This window comes from Micromys minutus (genome assembly GCF_963924665.1).
Source record: "Micromys minutus genome assembly, chromosome: 1".
Classification (NCBI taxonomy): Eukaryota; Metazoa; Chordata; class Mammalia; order Rodentia; family Muridae; genus Micromys; species Micromys minutus.
In genome coordinates this window covers 31766681-31786524 of record NC_137969.1, presented here as the reverse complement: position 1 = coordinate 31786524, position 19844 = coordinate 31766681, and the positions used below count along the sequence as shown (strand labels likewise).

General features: G+C 47.9%; 2 protein-coding genes across 2 annotated transcripts; one reads left to right on the top strand and one right to left on the bottom strand.

The window, feature by feature from the left end:
- Positions 1-2981: 2981 nt before the first annotated feature.
- On the bottom strand, positions 2982-6860 carry IGFBP1 (insulin like growth factor binding protein 1; the record flags this gene model as incomplete). The annotated part of the gene is made up of 4 exons (XM_080910538.1): positions 2982-3113; positions 4031-4159; positions 5008-5192; positions 6488-6860. The coding sequence occupies 4 exons, from the start codon at positions 6858-6860 to the stop codon at positions 2982-2984; spliced, it is 819 nt and encodes a 272-aa protein (XP_080766664.1).
- A 9319-nt stretch (positions 6861-16179) lies between these two features.
- Positions 16180-18608, top strand: CCDC201 (coiled-coil domain containing 201; the record flags this gene model as incomplete). Its single annotated transcript, XM_080920031.1, has 2 exons — positions 16180-16197; positions 18129-18608. 2 exons carry the CDS (start codon positions 16180-16182, stop codon positions 18606-18608), a joined length of 498 nt encoding a protein of 165 aa, XP_080776157.1.
- Positions 18609-19844: the final 1236 nt, after the last annotated feature.

Below are 19844 nucleotides of genomic sequence, written 5' to 3'. Positions count from 1 at the left end.
GAATAAGCCTCCTGCCCACTAGCTAAGGCCTTTGACTCAAAGTCTACCCATTCTTCTCTGTTCATTGACCTGTGAGCAATTTCTCCCACCAACTTCTTATTGTCTATCTAAGAAGTAAATAAAAAATAAAGTAAAATATACCTTCAAAGCTCAACTGGCAATGTTTTGGGGGTTTTTTGTTTGTTTGTTTGTTTGTTTGGTTGGTTGGTTGGTTGGCTGGCTGGTTTGGTTTTTGTTTGTTTTGGTTTTTGTTTGGGGGTTGTTGTTGTTGTTGTTTGGTGCCACAATGCCAAGAGAGAAAGAAACTCAGTTTGGGTTAAAAATTGTTAATCATAACTGTGGCCATCAAGGACTTGAAAGATGCAGGAATGCTGGTACCCACCACTACCTCCCTTCTCCCAGCATGCATCTGTCACCTCTGACAGAGGACAAGAAGACTCGGGCCTTTTACAAACAGCCCATTTATTTCCTGTCTCCACAATGCTATCATCTGACCTAAAGATATTGGTTCCAATGATTCTACCAGGAGACCCAAAGGAGGATTCACTGAACTGGAAGGTGGGGCTGCCACATGACTATTTGGAAGTCCTCATTTCTGAGTCAACAAACACAGCAGAGAGTCCCTGGTGGGTAACAGAGATCTATTAAACATTGAGGGCATGAAAGCTCAGGTCTGGAACACCAGTATCCTGTAAAGTCTTTTTTTGTTTTGTTTTGTTTTGTTTTCCTTAAAATGCCCAGACCTCAAGATAAATAGGCCTGCGGTTCAGGCTGTCCCCTCCTCTTAAATACCCCTTATTTTGAGGAAGAATGGCTTGGGGTTGGTTCTTTGGCCTGACTGGTTCCATTTTAGAAAACTGAATCAGGATCCATTTGGGATAGAAATGCTGAGGCAATTCTCTGGATCCTGGTTTCTGCAAGTTTACAGAAGAAATCACCAGTTGCGGAGCTGCAGTGGTCTCTGAGCTGATCGGGGACACATATGGAACACCCGGGGATGTGGGGAGAGCTAGGGAGACAGCTCAGTGGGTGAAGTGTTTGCTGTTTGGACATGGAGGCTGAGTTCTGAACACAGCACCTCACTAAAAACCAGGTATGGTCATGCACATGCAGGTGTGGGACAGGGGTAGAGACAGGAGGATTGCTGACAGTGGAGTAGTGGCTTTGTATGACAGCATTAGAATGGTTTGAACTTCACACCATTTAGGCTGTATGACACCGCCGAGGCAGGTGTGGACATTGCTCGAAGTTTTGCCCCCTCTTCCAGAAAAAGGTGTTTGGTTGAAAATAAGATTATTGTATTATGACTTTGTTGTTGACTTTATTTGGAGATTAAATATACTTTAAAGTGATGAGCTGGGTGGCCAATTTTATGAATCAGCAGACAGGGCCCTGAGGTACCCAGAGATTTAATCACACACAGTTCTGAATGTATCTGTGAGGGTACACAACCTCTTCCTAACTTGGTCCTAAGGGCCTTGCTCTAGTCCTAGCACAATTTGTGTTTAAGTGACCAGAAGCCCTTGCATCTGAGAGTTTTAGGGTCTAGATTGGCTTTGTCATAGATAAGTACTGACTGTAGTTTAATGAGGACCACTGAGTTCTACAGAAGAGAGAAGCCATAGATTGGGGTTTAGATAAGGAGTTGGAAGCTCCAGAGAAGGACAGCTGCAGGGAGACCACTGGCCAGGATGTCCCATACAGATGACAGAGGACACTGTGGCATCTGGGGAAGTAACCCACAGGGAGAGGCTTCAGTGTCTCTGTCAGATATCAGTAGGCAGGGCTTTAGGCAGCCTGAGTGAGGTACTTGGGGATGGACCAAATGCTGTGGAAAGATGGGGAAAGGCCAGAAACAGTCAGCAAGGGAGGGGGGGAGGTAAAGCATCAGGAAGAAAAGCCTCCTGCGTCAGTTTTGGGAAACAGGCAATGTGGAGAGAGAAGATAGCTGTAGCCAGGGCTCTGGTCTGGAAAGTAGAGGGGAGTCCTGTGTGCTGCTAACCAGCTGGGGCAAAAGTGGATCGTGGGTCAGAGTGGGTGAGAAAACTAGAGAAAAAACGCTGTCCAACAGCTGGACATGGTGGCCGAGTAAGAGTCCGAAGCAGGGGAATTGCTGAACTTCTTGACTAACCTGGGCTACAGAGTAAGACCATGTCTCCAAAACAAACAGTCCAGTGACAACTTCCCTGAATGTGCACTTCAGCTAGAGGAAACCTGGGCTTATTAATAAGCTTAGGAGTATTAAGGAGAGGCCCTGGGAAGAAAGGGAGATGGGCCAAGGGAGAGGGAATCTCTACTCTGGCCCAAACGGAGGTCTGATACTGCCTGGAAATGAGGCCATAAAGTCACAGAGTGTCAGACCAAGATGTTCTGTAAACAAACAAGCATCTATTGCTCCATCTATCCCCAAAGCACAGACCAGGAGTCAGGTGAAGGGAAAGACTAACGGACTAGGGGAACAGGACAAAGCCAGAATTCCACAGGAACGACAGTATTTTCAGGTAGAATATTTATTCCAGATGTGTCTTTAACAATGTATCGGATGCAGCTCTCCACGTTCAGCTTTGATTACACAACCGTGCATCGGACACAGCTCTGTGGGATTCGGTGAGGAGCTCTCCCTGAGCATGGGCTATATTTCTTCCCTTAGCTCACTGGAAGCTCCCCACCTCCGATGGACCTGTGCATGTTCTAGGCAGTGCTCACTCTGCCCTTTCACAGCTGACCTACAGTATTTAGATGTATGGAGATGAGAAGAGCTTCCTGGTATATAAATTAACAAGCACAAGAAGAGTGTAGAAAAAATAAACTTATGGTGAATAAATACAAACCAACTTCATATATCAAGCAGTATGTGGAGTATAAAAACTAGTTCCTGGCTATATACATATGCACATATATAAAATGGTGTGCTCCAGACTATAAATATACTATATACTTAAATATTTTGTGTGAACAAGGAGAAAGAAAACAAACTCCCTTCAGTTTTGTACATTAAAATACTGGTGGCAGTTGGGGTCCCCTCTGGTCTCCGGAGACCCAGGGATCTTCTTCCCACTCCATGGGTAGACACACCAGCAGAGCCCAGCTTCTCCATCCAGAGATGTCTCACACTGCAAAGACAGGACCGAGGTCAGGAGCAGCAGGAGGTGAGCGCTCTGGCCACGCTGTCCCCCAGTGAGGCCAGGCACAGCACAGCTACCCACTGGCTAAGACTCAGCAATACCGATGCCTTTTCGGTTGTCATAACAATGGAGACATTAGGTGTACAGCACATGTGATAATGGCCTCCCATATCTACTTGGTGGTAATTGCTTTGACAATTATCTGCTCCGTGGTCCAGCAATAGGCCTCACTGAATAACCATCTCGATCACATAGCTAGGGCTAGCCCTCAGTTGGTCCTCAGTGAAATTCCAGAACTCACACTTCCCTGAGTTCTAAAGTTTCACCAAAACTAAGCCTTGACTTCTTCTATCTCATTTATTACTAGACAAAGTACACAACACGAATTTGTTTTTATTCGTGGGAAGAGAGAAAGCAAGACATCTGTCTCCTACACTGACTGTGTTCCTTTCCTCTAGTTGCAAGGAACTGAAACCTGAACATCAGTATATGGAGCACCCGACTCTGCTGATCTGAGTGAAGGTACTGATGCCTACTCCTCCCTACTGGCTGAAGTGCTCCTCATTCAGCACATGAATGCTTAGTCTCTCTACAGGCTAAAATGCTTCTTATTTACCACACTAGTGTTTAGTCCTCCCTACTGACTAAAGTGCTCCTCATCCATCACACTAGTGTTTAGTCCTCCCTACTTGCTGAAGTGTTCCTCGCCCATCATACTACCTCTTTCTCAGGACTAGCTTCTCCAAACTGCTACAGGGCTGGATCTCACCTAATAGAGCTACCTGTGATATGTAATTGGGGCCTATGAATCATCTGACTTTATAAAAAATAATCATGAAGTTTTACAAGGATCCGGACAAGCAGAGCTAGCCCACGAGAGAACACATAGCTGCAAAGCCACCTACCTGTTTGCTGTGATAGTATCCATTCTTGTTGCAGTTTGGCAGATAAAATTTGTAGATTTCTTCTCCTGCTTTCTGTTGAGCTGCAGCCAGCCTCTCTAGCACTTTATAGAGTTCTCGTTGGCAGGGCTCCTAAAAGGATAATTTTATATTAGCATGAGTGCAAGAGAGAGAAATTATCATTTAGACAGTGACTGAGACAGAGCAGGGGCATCCCCCACCACCAAGTCACGGTATTCTAGGGGTGTGGTCAAATAATATGCCCTCTCCAGGCCTCGAGTCCCATCTGTGAGCAAGACAGGTTGGTCTCAGGCTTGGGCTGTGTAGATAAAGGACGGGAACACTCTCATCCTCCCTCGGTGGCATTTTGTGGACACCCACGTAATGACATGATGGCAAGAGCCTGGCCAATGGTATAAAATGCTTCCTAACCCTGGCTATCTGAGCACCTGAACTGTAGTAGAAAAAGAGGGTGGGCTCGGTCTCTGCATGTGGAATTTAGCGTCATAAATACCTAGATTTTCAAACAGCCAATCTTTCATTTGACATATGTCATGCTGATTGTGGAGCAAGGCACTTATCTGGATAATTTCCAGATGAAATTCTACAGTGTCCCTAACAGTGTTTGTTTTTTCACTGCGTTGGATGTTAACAGCTTCAATGCCTCCGCGGTAGTTTCTCTCCACCTTTGGTTCTCTGTCGCCCCCAAGTGGTCAAATTGAAAACCATCCAGTAAACTAAAGGTGTTCTTGCTGCACAGCTGAAGACTAGCAAAACCGTGGAGCTGGATGGTGGTGACAGCTGCTGAATGTGACAAAGAAACCTAGACTAAAGATGGCCTATCTTCTGCTCTGTATATTTTGCCATGTTTTTAAGGAGGCAAAAAATGCACAGGGATGGGGGTAGGTATGCCCTTTAGAAGTTGTCTAGACAAACCTCTTCACTTAGATAAAGCTGAAGACCTGAGTGTAGGGTCTCACCTTCCATTTCTTGAGGTCAGCAGCATCCCGGGCCCGCATGCTGCCGTAGGTGCTAATGGCGTTCCACAGGATGGGCTGCTCCTCCTGGGATGGGGCCATCAGGTGGAAGCTATCGAGCAGCTGCTCCTCCGTCATCTCTGGGCTCTCGGTAAGCTCATCCTTGGAGGCCACAGCAGCCTTTCCCTCTGGAAAGCAAGCCGCACAGACGCATGAGGCCCCTGGAGGTAGCGCTCCTATGCCCACTCCCTTAAGACCAATCTATACTGGTCAGGTGAAATCAGACTCTTTTTTCACTAGTGACCATTTGGGAACAATTATCAAATAGCAATGCGAATCTTTTCTGCGAAAATGGTATATTTCCGAGTGAGACAAGGGAGCCCTGTGACAGAGAGAGTGAGATAGGATATAACCCCGAAGAAACCAAGAACTAAGGTCAAGGCTTGAGCCCATTACTGGTGAAACTTGGCCCCTCAGCTCTCCTTCCCATCCCACAAAAAGGATCTAGTAAGACCCCAGTAACAGGTATATTTAGTTAGAGGCAAGGTCTATAATGTAGCATCCCCACCTAGACTACTATCCTCCTCTTCTCTGGGAGCCCTGCTTTCCTACACACCAAGCACCTCCTATGCAGACCCCCACAGAGAGGACAATATCAGATCTCAAGGGTGAAGGCCCACCCCAACTTATAGGGAAGCCTGTTTCTAAGGACTATGGGATAGCTCTAATTCCATTTCCTCAAAGGGGGCAGATGCTTGCCATTCAGCTTCCCGTCAGAATATGGAACCAGGGGGCTCCTCCACCCCCACACGGGAAGTGCATGCAGCCCAGATGGGGAGATAGGGGCTGGAGCAGAGGAAGAGGCATTTCCCGAGCTTCCTACTACAAACAAACCAGTGCTTAAATTCAGGAAAGAGCCTGATTGTCGAACTCCTAGCAGGCAACATACACATCAAACACTGTTTGTCTATAGCAATGAATGGAAGTGAAGGTTTGGGCCTAAATTTTCACATTATGTTCTGTAAACATCTGGGAAACACATACGGTGTGGCAGGATATATGCTACAAAGGGCATTGCAAACCTCCTGGGGACAGCGGGAGGGCTCCCATCCTAAACCTTCCTGGACCCTCCAGCCATTGGAACTGCCAAGGGCAGGACCCACGGGAGGAGAAGGCGTGAGGTACTTACGCCAGCACCCCACCCACCTAGCAGCCCCATAGCTCTCCCCACCCCTACTGAAAGACCAAGCAAGAACAGTACTTTCTTCCCAACTCTCCACTTGGCACTGGGCGCTTGAACCACCCCTTCCGGGATGTTTCCTCAATCGAGACCGCACAATGATGGCCCTCAGTCGCTGAAAGCTCACAGTGGGCCTGGAGTGCCTCTGTCCTATCGGCTATAGGTTCCGGATAGACCTCTGTTGGCCCAGGAAGCATGTGTGTCCCGGCCAAGAGATCTAGAGGCAGAGAGGGCCTGCAGTACCTTCGTGCTGGGAGCTGGACAAGGTGCTCGTGGCGGGTGCAGCAGGTTCCGGTACACAGGCTCCCTGACCACGGGTAAGGGCATGCAGAGGACGAGGTTCCCCTGGCAGAGCACGGCAGCTGAGTCCCTGGGCACAGCGTGCAGTGGCCACACCACAGGCAGCACCCAGTGGCAAGGCACATGTCGGGCAGCAGCCACAGCCTGCAGGCCGAGAAAACTCAACGCACGAAGGAGGCACGGGTGGACAGAGCTTAAGCCTCTCAGCAGTGCAGGGAGCACAGTGCCATGGCTGGGGGGCTCCAGCGGCTACGCCAACCTGGAAGGACAGGAGGATCAGGAGCGGCCAGGAAACAACAGTTAGGAACTCGGGCATCGCAACCAGGTGCGGCAGGCGGTGGCTCAGTGGTCACGACTTTCTGAGTAGATCGTAGCAGCAATGGTGGTCACAGCTCTCTGGGCAGATGGCCGTGTGCGGTGTTCAGTGCTCGCTGGGTTGTGTGTCTCGGCGGGCAGTGGACCATGCTGGCTGGTCGTCCCCAGAGCCTTATGAAGGGCTGGCTCGACGACACAGGTTAATGATTATCAGGGCAGCGTGCTAGGATCTCAGTGTTCAAAATAAGTTTGTTTTGCTTGTGAGATCTGCACAAACCGTGGGTGGAAGGATCAGGTTCCCTACTATGTTTGTCCTGTTGTGATGGACCAGGACAGGAGCTAAAGTCCAGTTCTAACAGCAAGCTGGTAGCCAGATGGGGGAGGGCACTTGTTTTTGTTCCGGAGGAAATCAAAGAGCTAGCCGGCCAGGTTCTTCAACTGAACTCAAGTAAACCTAAGGGACTGAGGAAAAGAAAGAACAGATTAGACCAAGAAGGCTTCAGGCCCCAAAGGGAGAAAGAAAAGTGGGGCTTTCAGTGACAGTACCCACAGTTGTTTCTCCGTCCTCCCCAAGAAGCCTCTAGCCGTCAAGGAAAGAAAGCCATAGTCCACCTCTTGGCTGTACGTCCAAAAGAACAATTGTACCTCCAAAGAGGAGAAAGGTTCAGGGCCCCAGGACCTGGTCTATACCGCCAGACCCAAGCTGTCTTGGACAGTCTAACACTCTAGTTTAATTGAGATGGTTGTGAAGTCTGACAGCTTTTTCTACATCATTTTCTCATCCTTTTTATATCACAAGGAAAACTTCGGAAACGTTTGAAAACAATCAGAAATGGGACTCACCACAGAATCCCGCCCCCCCCCCCAAACCTCCCAGAGAAAACTGATGAGAGAGCGCCCTCCTTGTCTGTGAATATCTTCTATGTCCCCCAGGTCTAGATTTTCTCTTCCTCCCACCTTCATGTCTACCTCCTGACGTGGGTGTCAGCTCAGGCTAACCACCAACCTCTAGCAACAGCTTGGAGCCTCTTGTCTTGCCCTTTGTGGTATTGGTTAGGAGTGGAACCCTGAAAACTGTACTGCACCACACACAAGGCTTCCCAGCCCCCTCAGTGTCTTTAGAAGTGGCATTTCAGACCTGGAGCCTTAGAGATCTCCACCCTAGGCCCTGACTCTAGGGGAGGACATTGAAGGCAAAGGTTGCAGGAGGTTTTAGGTCAAGGTCACAGAGACTGTCCTGGAACCTCTTGGACAAGAGCACACATCCCTGTGACCCAGCAGTTTATCTCTGCACCCTGTAGCTGAGCCTTGGGGAACGGCTTCCCATGTGACTTAACTAAAGCACTTTAGACGTGTGCACTGGCGCATCACCTACCAACAGATGTTTTCTCATTCAAAGAAACCAGGATAGGTGCCCACCACAAAGCAGGTATGTTAATAGTGACTGACTGGTTTTTGTTGTTGTTGTTTGTTTTGTTTTTTGAATTCAAGGTCTAAATAAAACCCCTAACAGATAAGGACTATAGTGCCAAGATCTGAGTCATGGGCCAGTGGGCCACAGTGAGCAGTACACTTGCCAGAAGACTTGAGGAATGGGGGTGGAGAGGTAGGTTATGTCAGGTAAAGGCTGAGATAGAGTCCCCATAGGGGCAGAGAATTCAGGAACTCAGATTCATCACAAAGCAAAAGCCAACAGGTGCAGGCTGACCATTAGCATCTGACCACGGAAGCACCTTTCTTGTCTCCAGAGATGGGCAGGGGGCTGTACTGGCTCTGCTTCTGGTACTGCCCCTGCGCTGCCTGTGGCCATCGCTGAAGGAGCTGGGTGTTAAGAGAAAGGGATACTGAAGCGCAGAGGCCAGAAGTCTGAGAAAGCCCGTGGCTACAGACGATGAGACGAAGCTCACTCTAAAGCTACCCCTTACATGGCCTAAATTTCCACAGTCAGATACTGGATAAGTCCTGAAGCAGTCTCTGAAAAGCTCAGATCATAATGAGCCACACAGAACAGTTCTGTCTTTCCTAATGGAGAATCTTTACAATAAGGCATTCTTCAATTAAGTAAAACCTCCCCGCTAAGAAACGTTGGGAGGGTCTGAGATATGCTACTCGAGCAGCTGTGATTCTAAATGTGTTGAGTACCTCGAGAAGAACCCAAAACAACAGACAGGAGAGGGCATGATTCAGGAGCCTGAGACTAGATTGTTTTTTCCTGTGCCCTTTTCATAGCATTCTGGATCTGCAATGTGCTTACATAAAGAATAATCACACTGGGCTGCAGTTGTAGGTGTGGGACAGAGGACTTGCCTGACATGCACAAGGCCCCGGGTTCGATTCTCCAGGCCTGAAAAAAATACATATGGAATTATCCTGATAGCCATTCCCTAGCTCTCTGGCCTCATGAAAGTAACTGGACTTGGCAAAGCCAGATTTTACTCAACTTGGAAAGTTTCCATAAAAGGGCAGCTGAACTAACATCTGCCCCAGCAGCTGGAGTAAGGTCAAATGGCAAAGCTGCCCCCAAATACTCAGGGTCTCATGAGTGTGCCTCTGATTACTTTGTTTGAAATGGGTCTCACTGAACAGTCTAGACTAGACTCAAACACATAGCAATCCTCCTGCCTCTGCTTCTTGGAGTACCATGCCCAGCTGTGCCACTTCTTTTTTCTAACACAAGTGTCCCAAATTCAGTACCTTTTTAAGGAACTGATTGACTGATTTCCATTTTTAAACATTTTTTTATTTAAAAAAAAAATCATTTGATTTTTAAAAGAGTTTATCTTTGATCGTCTGAGTGGGAGAAGGGTTTGTGTGCAAGTGAGTGTGGTGCCCTTGGTGACCAGGAGGTGTCAGGTTTCCCTGAAGCTGGAGTTCCAGGTGGTTGTGAGCCTAACAAGAGTGCTAGGAACTGAACCCAGGTCCTCTGTAAGAACAGTGTGTCATCTCTCCAGCCCCAACATTTAACTGGAGGCTGTTTGAAATGAATAGCTCGACTGTAAGTCCCTGAATAATTTCATTTCTGGAAGTGCAATCGGACCTCTGAAGTGTCTGTCTGACAGCCTCAACCTCGCTGTCCGCACTTGAAATGTTTCCTTAATGAAATACAGGAAAGGCACGACGGTGACCAGTATTTGGGACTCTGAGCCAGATGGTAGCCAGGGCCCCAAATAGTTTACTGTGCTGCACCTTTCCCAGTGCTCATCCGACCGCCGTCCCCAATTCCTCCCTGCCACTGCACATAGTGCTTCTTCCTCCTTTCCAAAGATCAGTTTCCCAATGTTTCCACTGCTGACCTCATAGTCACACAAACCAAACAGCCACCAAACTCCCCTTTGATTCCCAACACTCGGTCAACACGAATGAGAATGAAGCCAGCTCCCCACCTCTCCCCCAGGCCTGTGTAGATGACCAGCTCACTGGTCTGTGCTGCGTGTGATGGGGTGACTGGCCCTTCTCCTGAGTCACAGCCTGACTCAGCTCCCTCTCTTGCCCATCTCTAGTCCCGAATCCGAGAGGCCCCCCTTGTTTATTCACTGCAAACAACTCAGTTCCACTTCCACACTGGCTCGCCATTGCCACGCCAGAATTTCCACTGTCCCTATAACTTTATATCTTTGTCCACAGTGATTAGTCTCCCCTAAAAGCTGTCTTCCAAGACTCCTGTGGCTTCCTCCATGTGGCAGATGACTCTTCCTCCCAGCTTCTTAGAAGTTTATTTCCTGAGCCTGACTGCTTTTTCTCACTACACAGTGGGGCAGGAAGGAGCTGTGTGCTGGGTGAAGGAGACAGAGTCAGGCATAGGAACGAGCTAACGAGATGCCCCAAACAGAGTAGCAATCACATGCTCACACCCCAGAAAGCAGGCAGTCTATCGAGGGCTCATAAGTTCATCCCGTGATGCCCTTGGCAAGAAAGAAGAGAGTATCCCAAATGTTTGGGAACCTCAAGGAAAAGGTGATGCCTCAAATAGTCTTGGGGGAAGAGTGAGATCCTTCAAGCAGCAAAGATTAGGGTGACAGGATAGAGCAGGGATAGCAGGAAGTGAGGGAACCCACCAAGATGCTCAATGTGCCCTGCGAAAAGCCACCAATGATCTCTGCCTGGAAGCATAGAATACTCAGGGTCTAAGTGTGCTGACCACAGGGAAACCTTGAAGGGCCGAAAACTTGGAATTGGAGTCATCACCAGGAAGGGACATGATATGTGTCCTGTAAGCAGCTGTGCATCCCAAGAACTAAGATTCTTGAATGTCAGGCTGGAAGCAATCAGAAACAGCAGTGGAATAGGGAAACATAGTTTTTTTTTTTTGTTTGGTTTGGTTTGGTTTGGTTTGGTTTGGTTTGGTTTGGTTTGGTTTGGTTTGGTTTGGTTTGGTTTGGTTTGGTTGGGGGGGCAATTTTGTTGTTTTATTTTGCTGGCTCAGGGTCTCTAACTGTCCAGGCTGCCCTTGAACTTAATATTCAGCCAACACTGGCCTCCAGATCCTGATCCTCCTGCCTCTACCTCCCAAGTACCATGATTACTGGCATGTGCCACCCTGCCCACCCAATGTCTTGTAGATGCTTATTACACACAGCCGGCGCTGAGAGGGAATGCCTAGCTGCTAGCAGGTCTCAGAATGAGCACTGAAGGTGAGACTCCTCCTTTCTCCCAATCAAAGTCTGTGCATTTCCTATACACTCGGGCCCTCCCTTCTGCTCCACTGTAAATTCAGCGCGCCATGAAGGAAAGGTATTAGGGGAAGTCTTCTCATATCAGCCCTAGTCTGTACTCCAGAGGGAGCTGTGTGAAAGGCCACATGCAGCATCTCACGAAGTAATTCTTCACACCTCTGCCTTTTTGTTTCGACAGCTTCTGCAGTGCTGTTAGAGATACCACATATGAAGAACTCATCTCTGACAGTTTTATTAGCACCAGAAGAGGGGGGTCATACAGGAGTAGCAGTCTGCATTTTCACCTCGGATTTCCTCACCCCAGTGTCCCATAACCGAGGCTCTAAGGAGATGAAGTGGCTTGGGAAAGCGGCTGCTAAGGAAGTGTGAGCCCACAGTACCCTGGGCTGCCTGCAGCTTCCTTCAGCTGCCATGGACGGAAGCTGTGGGGCCCGAGGATGATGAAAGCCTGGGAGATCTTCCATCACACACTGTTCCCAAGTCCTGCCCTCATGCAAGGTGCTGCTTACCCACAGACAGCTCCAGAGTTAGGCAATCTGGGCTCTGGAAAAAATGATACAAAAGTCAAGGTCAAAGGGGAGCTTTCAAAAGTGGAAAGTGCTACAATCCAGAGGAAACCTGGGGGGGGGGGTTGTTTTGAACCTGAGGAAAACAACACAAAAAGATGTTCTGCCCACAGTCCATGATCGACATGGGAATGATGTAAATCCATGCAAAGGCCTGGCCTGCTGCCCTGGGCAGATGAAAGGCACCGCTGTACAGACTGTCAGAAACGGGGTGGGGGTGGGGAATTCAGGCCTGTGCTCCAGAAGCATGTGAACAGCCCGGGCTGAAATATAGCAAGAGGAACAGGCCCAGGGCTGATGTTAGGGACCTTGCCAAAAGACCTCAGCTTCCATCTCAACATCGACAGCAAAGCCACCCCCTTCCCCAGTGTATCTGAGGAGTGTGTTGAGATTAGTTTGAGAGGACAGATATTGTCAGGAACACGGAAAGTATACAGACGTCATCATTCATTGTCCTCTTCCTGGGGCAGGCATCCCCGTTCACTCACATCTGTAATGTATGGAGGTCTAGACAGTATAAAACTACCAAGGCCAAACCCCAAAGCCTGAGTCCCAGGAAGGTGCCTGTCGCTCTGTTTTAACAAGAATTTAACAAGGGCTCTGACACATGAGCACATTCAGAGCCAACAGCCCACAAAGCCCTCAATTAAAACAACCTCTTTAGGGGAGAGAGAAGTGGAGTGTCAAGAGATGATGGATGCATCTGGTAGGAAAAAAACACCCAACAGTGGCCCAAGCTGAGTGTTGAGAGGGCATAGCATGTGCTCCCAATACAAGGCTCCTATGGCGTGTTCCTATCTATGTGCAATGTGTGGGAGTGGACGCAAATTCCAAAACTGGATAATGGAGACACAAAGAGTGGGGAGAAAGGCCAGAGCACAGGCAGAAGGACACGCGGCTTTGAGAAAGGAATGGAGAGGGATCTCAAGCTTTTTGTTTCTAGTTTCAAACACACCACAGTTCTATCTCTCTTTGTGAGGTGATATGTGACTTCAGCTTTCTCCATATTGAGATAGCTGGAACCATCCGTGTATCCCAAGAGAACCCAGGGCACGTTATCCCTTCCAGACAATGGGTGCAGAAGTCAGGATCGCTCTCTGACCTCATCAGCCGCTGATACGGTTGTGTTTGGTAGTCCCTGAGCACGTCTGCCACACTTGGCACTTTCTAAAGTGACATATTTCAATTCTGTTTAAACCACATCAAATCATTCTGTTATAGTGTTATTTAATGTTACTTGCATTTTTTAAAGATATAAAGCATGGGACCAGAGGTTAAGACTGTAAGAGTTGGGATGTGAGGGTGTTAAGCCTTGGGCTTAACTGAGAACTCTAAGGTGAGGTCTAGGACGGGTCTTTAATATCTGTACGATCTTGAAAAAATTATTTGATGTTTCTTTTCTTCAATTTCTCCCTTGGCAAATTAACTAATATCTGCTACATAAGACATATGATATTATATATATACATATATATATATATACACATGTATACATGTATGTATACATATCTTATGGTAGAAAATTATTAAAGCCTAAAAGAACATGATTACCTCCCAGGAAACAAGGTAGTTGTGGTAAATATGTTGAGTCAGTAATTTCTTTCTCAGACTGGCTTCTGGTTTGCATGGGTCTCAGGGAAAGTCCCCACATCTTCTCCTCCCCTGGGAGACTGCAGGTCCCACCTGGGTGACCTGCACAGGTGGGCTTCTCTCACCTCCAACTTCTGTCCTCTGTCCTCCAAGGGCAGCCCCAGCTCTACCATGCTAGCATGCTTGGCTGTTTTGCCCCGCTCCTTGCATCAGTGCAAAGTCCCTCTGACTGCAGAGTTTTAGCTGGAAAGACCAAGACACAGCTATCTCCAAAGGCCATTTCTGGGGCCATGTGTCACACTAGACACAACAAGGGACATATGGTCTGCTTCATCCTTGTCTTGGACTGTTAAGGCCTGTGGTGAACACCACCCCTTTTCTGAAACTCCTGTGCTATCTGGAGCTCAAGAATGTGTCCAGAAACACACTGCTCACAGTGGGTGTGATAGCAGTCACATTAGTTAACAGAGCCTGGGCAACAGGGTAACCCAGACCTGATTTACAAAGACAGGGAGCATTACTGTTTAATATAAGCGTGGGCTCATTGCGTGATCTCTTCAGGAGAGCTGAGTGATGTAGCTCCCATTCCTCCACTCAGATGAATGTGTTCTTTACTATGTTTCTCTCACTGCTCCTAACGAAAGCAGCCAAAAAAAGTTAAAATCCCTTGATGGAAACCACCCAGAAAAACACACTTAGCCAACTGCAGAACAGCATTTACATAAACATCAAATGGGATTGTGGAAAAGGGACACTAGTGACCACTAGAAGGTATTTCCAGAGGAAATACTAGTTTATTAATTTACTAGTAGTAAATCCAGAGGATTTACCTTTGACAGGTTGTTCTTAGATATTACCTGTCACCCAGCACTCTCCAGAGTTGTTCATTTGGCTCTTAGTGAGGAAAGGGGGTACACTGACTTTGTGGTCAGTGAGGTATACTACTGGACACTGATTAAGGGCATTTAGCACCAAGTTATGCCCTGTGTGGTGAGCATGCGTGTTTTGTTTTGTTTTGTTTTTAACCCTTGGTATTTAGTATTTGCTTGTTGGATGAGCTGTGCTTATCTGAGCTTCTTCACTAAGGTGCAGTGATTTTACCGACCTTTCCTCTCAGGAAAACAAAGCGGTGTGGGAGGGCTTTTCCAGCTTTCAAATCCCTATGAATGCAGGACACCAAGTGAGGGAAGGACAGCTGGGGCACATTGCATGGGGTCTGCACCTGGACAGAGCTGAGGCTGTGCTGTAAGGTGCAATCCATCTGGGACTTCATCTATGACAATAGACCAAGACCCCCTCCCCAAGACAGGTATTCCTGGGGCTTAAGAGAGCAAGAAGGAGGGTGGTAGAAGATTAGGTAGGGGGCAGCTTTCAGGTTACACAGAAGCACAGCTGGCTAACTTGCTGGTGAACACTCTCTTCTTGCTGGAGGGGGTTTTGGGGTGGGTAGCCCTCTGGGGTCCGTGTTGTCATTAATATGCTATAAGCTTCAGAGTATGCCTGACTTTGAACCAGCAATCCTACTTGCTTGACATACGAGGGGACAATCAGATTGAATTGTCTCTTAGTGCCTCCGAGTGTTATTTTTAAATGACCAACTAGATGCCATGCACACAGCCAGCAAAGGCACAGATGAAGCAAATTGGAGCAGATCTAAGGAAAAGAGTATTCAAAAGGAGATTCATACCGAATGGTATTACAAGTTTTTAATCCTAGCACTGGGGAGACCCAGGCCAGCCAAAGCTACATAGTGAGATCCTGTTCCAAAACCCCCAAAACTAAAAACTAGTTAATTAACTAATTAATTAATTAAAAAGATAGCACCAAAATAATATTGTGGGTACCTGGGAGGCTGGAGGATGGGTACTTTTAAAAACAGTTAGTTGGAACCACTGGCACATACCTGTAGTCTCAGCTCCTTGGGGCACTGGATAGCAAGAAGCTCCCTTCAAGAGTTCGAGGTGAGTCTGAGAAACAGTAAAACCCCATCGGCCATGAGGTGGCTCTACCCAGCGTAATCTTTCTGTTAATCCTTAGAAATTCGATTTGGAGACCCGCCCAGATCAGCTTAACCAGGCATTGAGCTTGTCCAGTGTTCTGGGTTCTCATGACTCAAATCTTAGAAGCACCAAAGGGAAGGGTAGAAATCCTTTGCTGCAGGCATATTTGAGATCGTAGCACTTCCGGAGGCTCTCAGATTGTCTGAATATGGTCTTTGGTCGTTACTGGTTTAGGTGACCAGACAGCCTTTCATATTGTAAGAATTCAGAGGTGCGCTAAGGTAATACTAAAGTATTCCGAGAAGACACCAGCCAGGTGAAAGCCCTCAGGGGGAGGCGAACGCTCCCGTGGCGATGCGCCCACGTGGTCATCAGGTGTGCGCATCAGGTGTGCTCTCATGCACCTGTCCGGGCCTGAGCGGGAACTATCGCCAGGGTTATTTCTAAGCTCCCTGCTTCCCAGAGAACGTCCGATTTGGAGGAAAGACGGGATGGAGTCAGAAACAGAGGTAGGCATAGAGGGGTGCTGCTGGGAGTAAGAATGTGTAAAGTGTGGCGTGTGATGGGAGATGTCCCACAGAATGCTACGAGGGGTCCTGGAGATTTTTCTCAGGCTGCCTGCCAATTAGGCCCCAAAGAATTCCTCTCTGTGAGAAGAAGCTGCTGTGGACCCTGTGTGTGCTCTGTGTTAGACAGGTCATAGCCCCACATCCTGGCCTGGCACCCCATGCCACATACTCTAGTCGTCTCTGGACTACTTCTTGTTAGTTCTTCCTAGCTAGAGTCAGACCAGAGTATTCCCATCCTGATGCTGAGAACTCAGGAACACTCCCTGTCTCTATGTAATAAAAACCCCTCTGAGTTCCTACTGATGGTTGGTATTGTCAATGGAGAGCAACGGACAACTATGTCCAATCTCAAGAAGTGTCAAAGTCATTTTCTTTTAAAAAACAAATTATATAATACAAATTATATAGTATATAAATAAATTGCATATACATATGGCATCTACTTCCTTAAGTTCCAGTTCCTCTCACTCCATGAGTGACAATGGCTTCCTGTACAGTCCAGGGATGTCAGTACCTGCAGCAGATACTGTAGCTCTCATTACAAAAACATTCCGTGCAAGAGACTGCTTTGTAAAGGTGGAGTAGGCAAAATCGGCAGAGCTGGCATTGCTGTCAAAGAGACACCGTCTGCATGCCTTTGTCTAAATCCCAAAGAGAAACAGGAAACACAGACAACAGAGTGCTAACTGCTGTGAGGTCATCCACCAACTGTGTCAAAGGGCACCAGAGGGAGGCACGCCTTATGGGTGAGCACAAGTGTGTTTAATTTCAGGCGATCAATGTCAGGACCCTCTTCAGATGTCCCAGCCTGTCCTATGCTTAAATTCCCTTTATAAAGTGCTTTAGTGTTTGTGCATTTAACCTAGGCACACCTTGCTTCCTGTATCCTGGTGTTCAAATAACATGAAGATTACCATATTGGGTTTGGAATAATAAGAAAGCCACTGTGTGTTTACATGCAAGCTGCTGCTTCGAGAATTAGCTGAATTGGACAGGTTTTATTTTTTTCTTTTCTCCCTGCACTAAATTAAATCCACTGGTGTGGGGCTAGAGATATGAAGGCTGGGCCATCCTTCACTAGTGTCTATGAAAAGGATGTGCATGCAGGGTAAGAATCTGGGTTTTATGTTGGAGGAAAAATTGGAGTTGACATGTTATAACCAAATACAGCATGTCCCATGTACCTCCAACAATCACCTCAGCAGTGGTTCCCTGCCATCTTAATGCTTGTGACCCTTTAATATAGTTCTCAGGTTGTGCTGACCCCTTCCATCCCCAACCATAAAAGTTCTTTTCGTTGCTACTTCAAAACTTTAATTTTGTTACTGTTATGAATCATTGTATAAATATATGCACTTTCTGATGGTCTTAGAATGGCCCCTTTCAACTACCCCCCCAAAGGGGTTATGATCTACAGGTTGCGAACCACTCAGCTAGAGCCACTGTCCCAACTGCCTTCCCCTGTTCATCAATTTGCCAAAAAGAGGTGTGTTTTTATGCTGAGATTTCTGTGCTAAGATTATTTCATTGATAACATTTGGCTCTCCTCCCTACCCCTGGGAAGGCAGTTTGCTAGAACATTCTCTGCACTTCAACCCTATCCTTGAGAGCCACCTTTGACTGTTGTTCATTGAACTGTCATTAACCATCAGTGCAGTGGGGGGGGGGGGGGGGCAGGGAGTAGAAATGTCCCATCATGCCTATGGTTTGAGTGTCCAGCCATGGGTGCAGACCCTTAGTGCTTAGTCTTCCTTACTGTAGGATCACTGGGTATGTGTCTCTGAGTGGGTTGTGCTTGGGTGGGAATATACTATGTTCCCAATAAAGGTGCTGCAACTATCTCGGACCCAGGTTTGTGTCTTTATCTCCAGATTCCTGAGTTCAGCTCCTCTCTAGTGACAAATAGGCCAGACTGGAAGAAACCAGCCATTCACAGCACTCCACAGGAGATGACTATGGGCTGGAGCCCAAGGCCCACAGGAAGGAACTTCCAAAGCCACTGGTCCTTGATATCTGAAGGCTCCCCCCAGCTGTCAGGGTTCAGCCCCACAGCCACCTTTAGAAAAAGGCTTTCAACTGTTCAGGATTTAGAGAGTTCCAGTGAGCCAGAGGAACCCCACTCAGACCATGTAGCTGCAGAGGAAGAACCATGCACGTCAGCCTCGTTGAACAAGGAACAGCATCAGAAGACAGAGGCTCCGCTGGTGATGAGCTGGCCAAAGAACTCAGGGATGCCTGGAATTTCGGACATCACCTGGCAGAAGAGACGAGACCCAAAGAAGCGGGCAGCTGCAGTAAGTCTCTCGCCTCCCAACCCAGCCCTGTCCCCAGGGAGCTCCATGTCCTTATAAGCTTCCCAGCTATTATCTGGGGACATTTACCTTCTCCTACTAGGTCCCTCTGACACCAAGTGTGAAGGTGTGCAGAGAATGCTCGCCTCTGCATATGAGGTCACAAGGCCTTCCAGCTTTTCTGACACCCAGTGCTCAGCTGTCTCAAGACAGCCTTTTGCTCAGAAGGAATGCTGTGGTTGCTGTTGCCTCTAAACCATAACTCCCCAGCCCTGGGCTCTGTGAGCCTAGTCCTCAGTGCAGGCTGAGTCCTCCGGCTGGTCCTTTGCCTGTTCTTTGTCCCAGGTCTCTAGCTCACAGGCATCTAGGTACCAACTGTCCTTGGCACCAAGGGGTCAATAGAGAACTTGGTAACAAGAATTGTCCCAATTATCATCTCACCACATAGGTTCTCCCAAAGGGCCATCTATGCCCTTTGCCTCTGCCTAGACACAGTAGGATGCTGCTAGTGTCTGAGAAGTTTCTGGGCCAGGGTCTGGCTGCCCTAATCCCTTCTCTAGCTACAATATACAGACAGAAATGGCTCACTCTCACACAGGGGACATACCTAAGCCAACTGTCTCTGAAGTGTGCCTCTCCTAATACCAGGGACACTAATACCAGGGACACTCTTTATCAGAGCCCTGAAGGTCAGCTGAGTATCAGAAAGGATCCTGGCAGGAGCATTGGTCAAAGCAGACAGAGCATTAAGAACATGTACCTTTAGGCCAGATGTGGTGACCATCTGTAACCCCAGACCTGGGAGGCAGAGGCCTGAGACCATCTCAAACAACAAAAGCACACTTTCTATCCAGTTTCTGGTTCCTGTCAACAGACCCTCATTCCTAACCCTCAAACCTATTAACCGACCACTGGAAGCCTGTGAGGGCCTCATTGGGAAGCTCAGGAGGAATTTTCTTCCTGATCATTTCTTCCCTGTATCCCTCCTGAGGATGCTAACTTCTAGAGTAGCAGAGGTCAGTACAAAGAGACCAGCCCCTTAACAGATTTTCTTCTCTCACTCTGAAAAGCCTCAGGGGCTAACCCTTCCTGAGACTGAGAAAGCCCGAGTCTGGGCTCCACCCCTTCTCTACACTTGGGGTAACACGGAGAAGACACACAAACCCTATAGGTTCAGCTGGTGTCTCAGACATGGACAAGGGTCCCAGGCCTGCTGGGCATTTTCCCTCAAGTGCGATGTCCAAGTTGCCCATGGTGACAGCAGTTCTGCAGATAATTGTCTGTCTTCTATGCAGA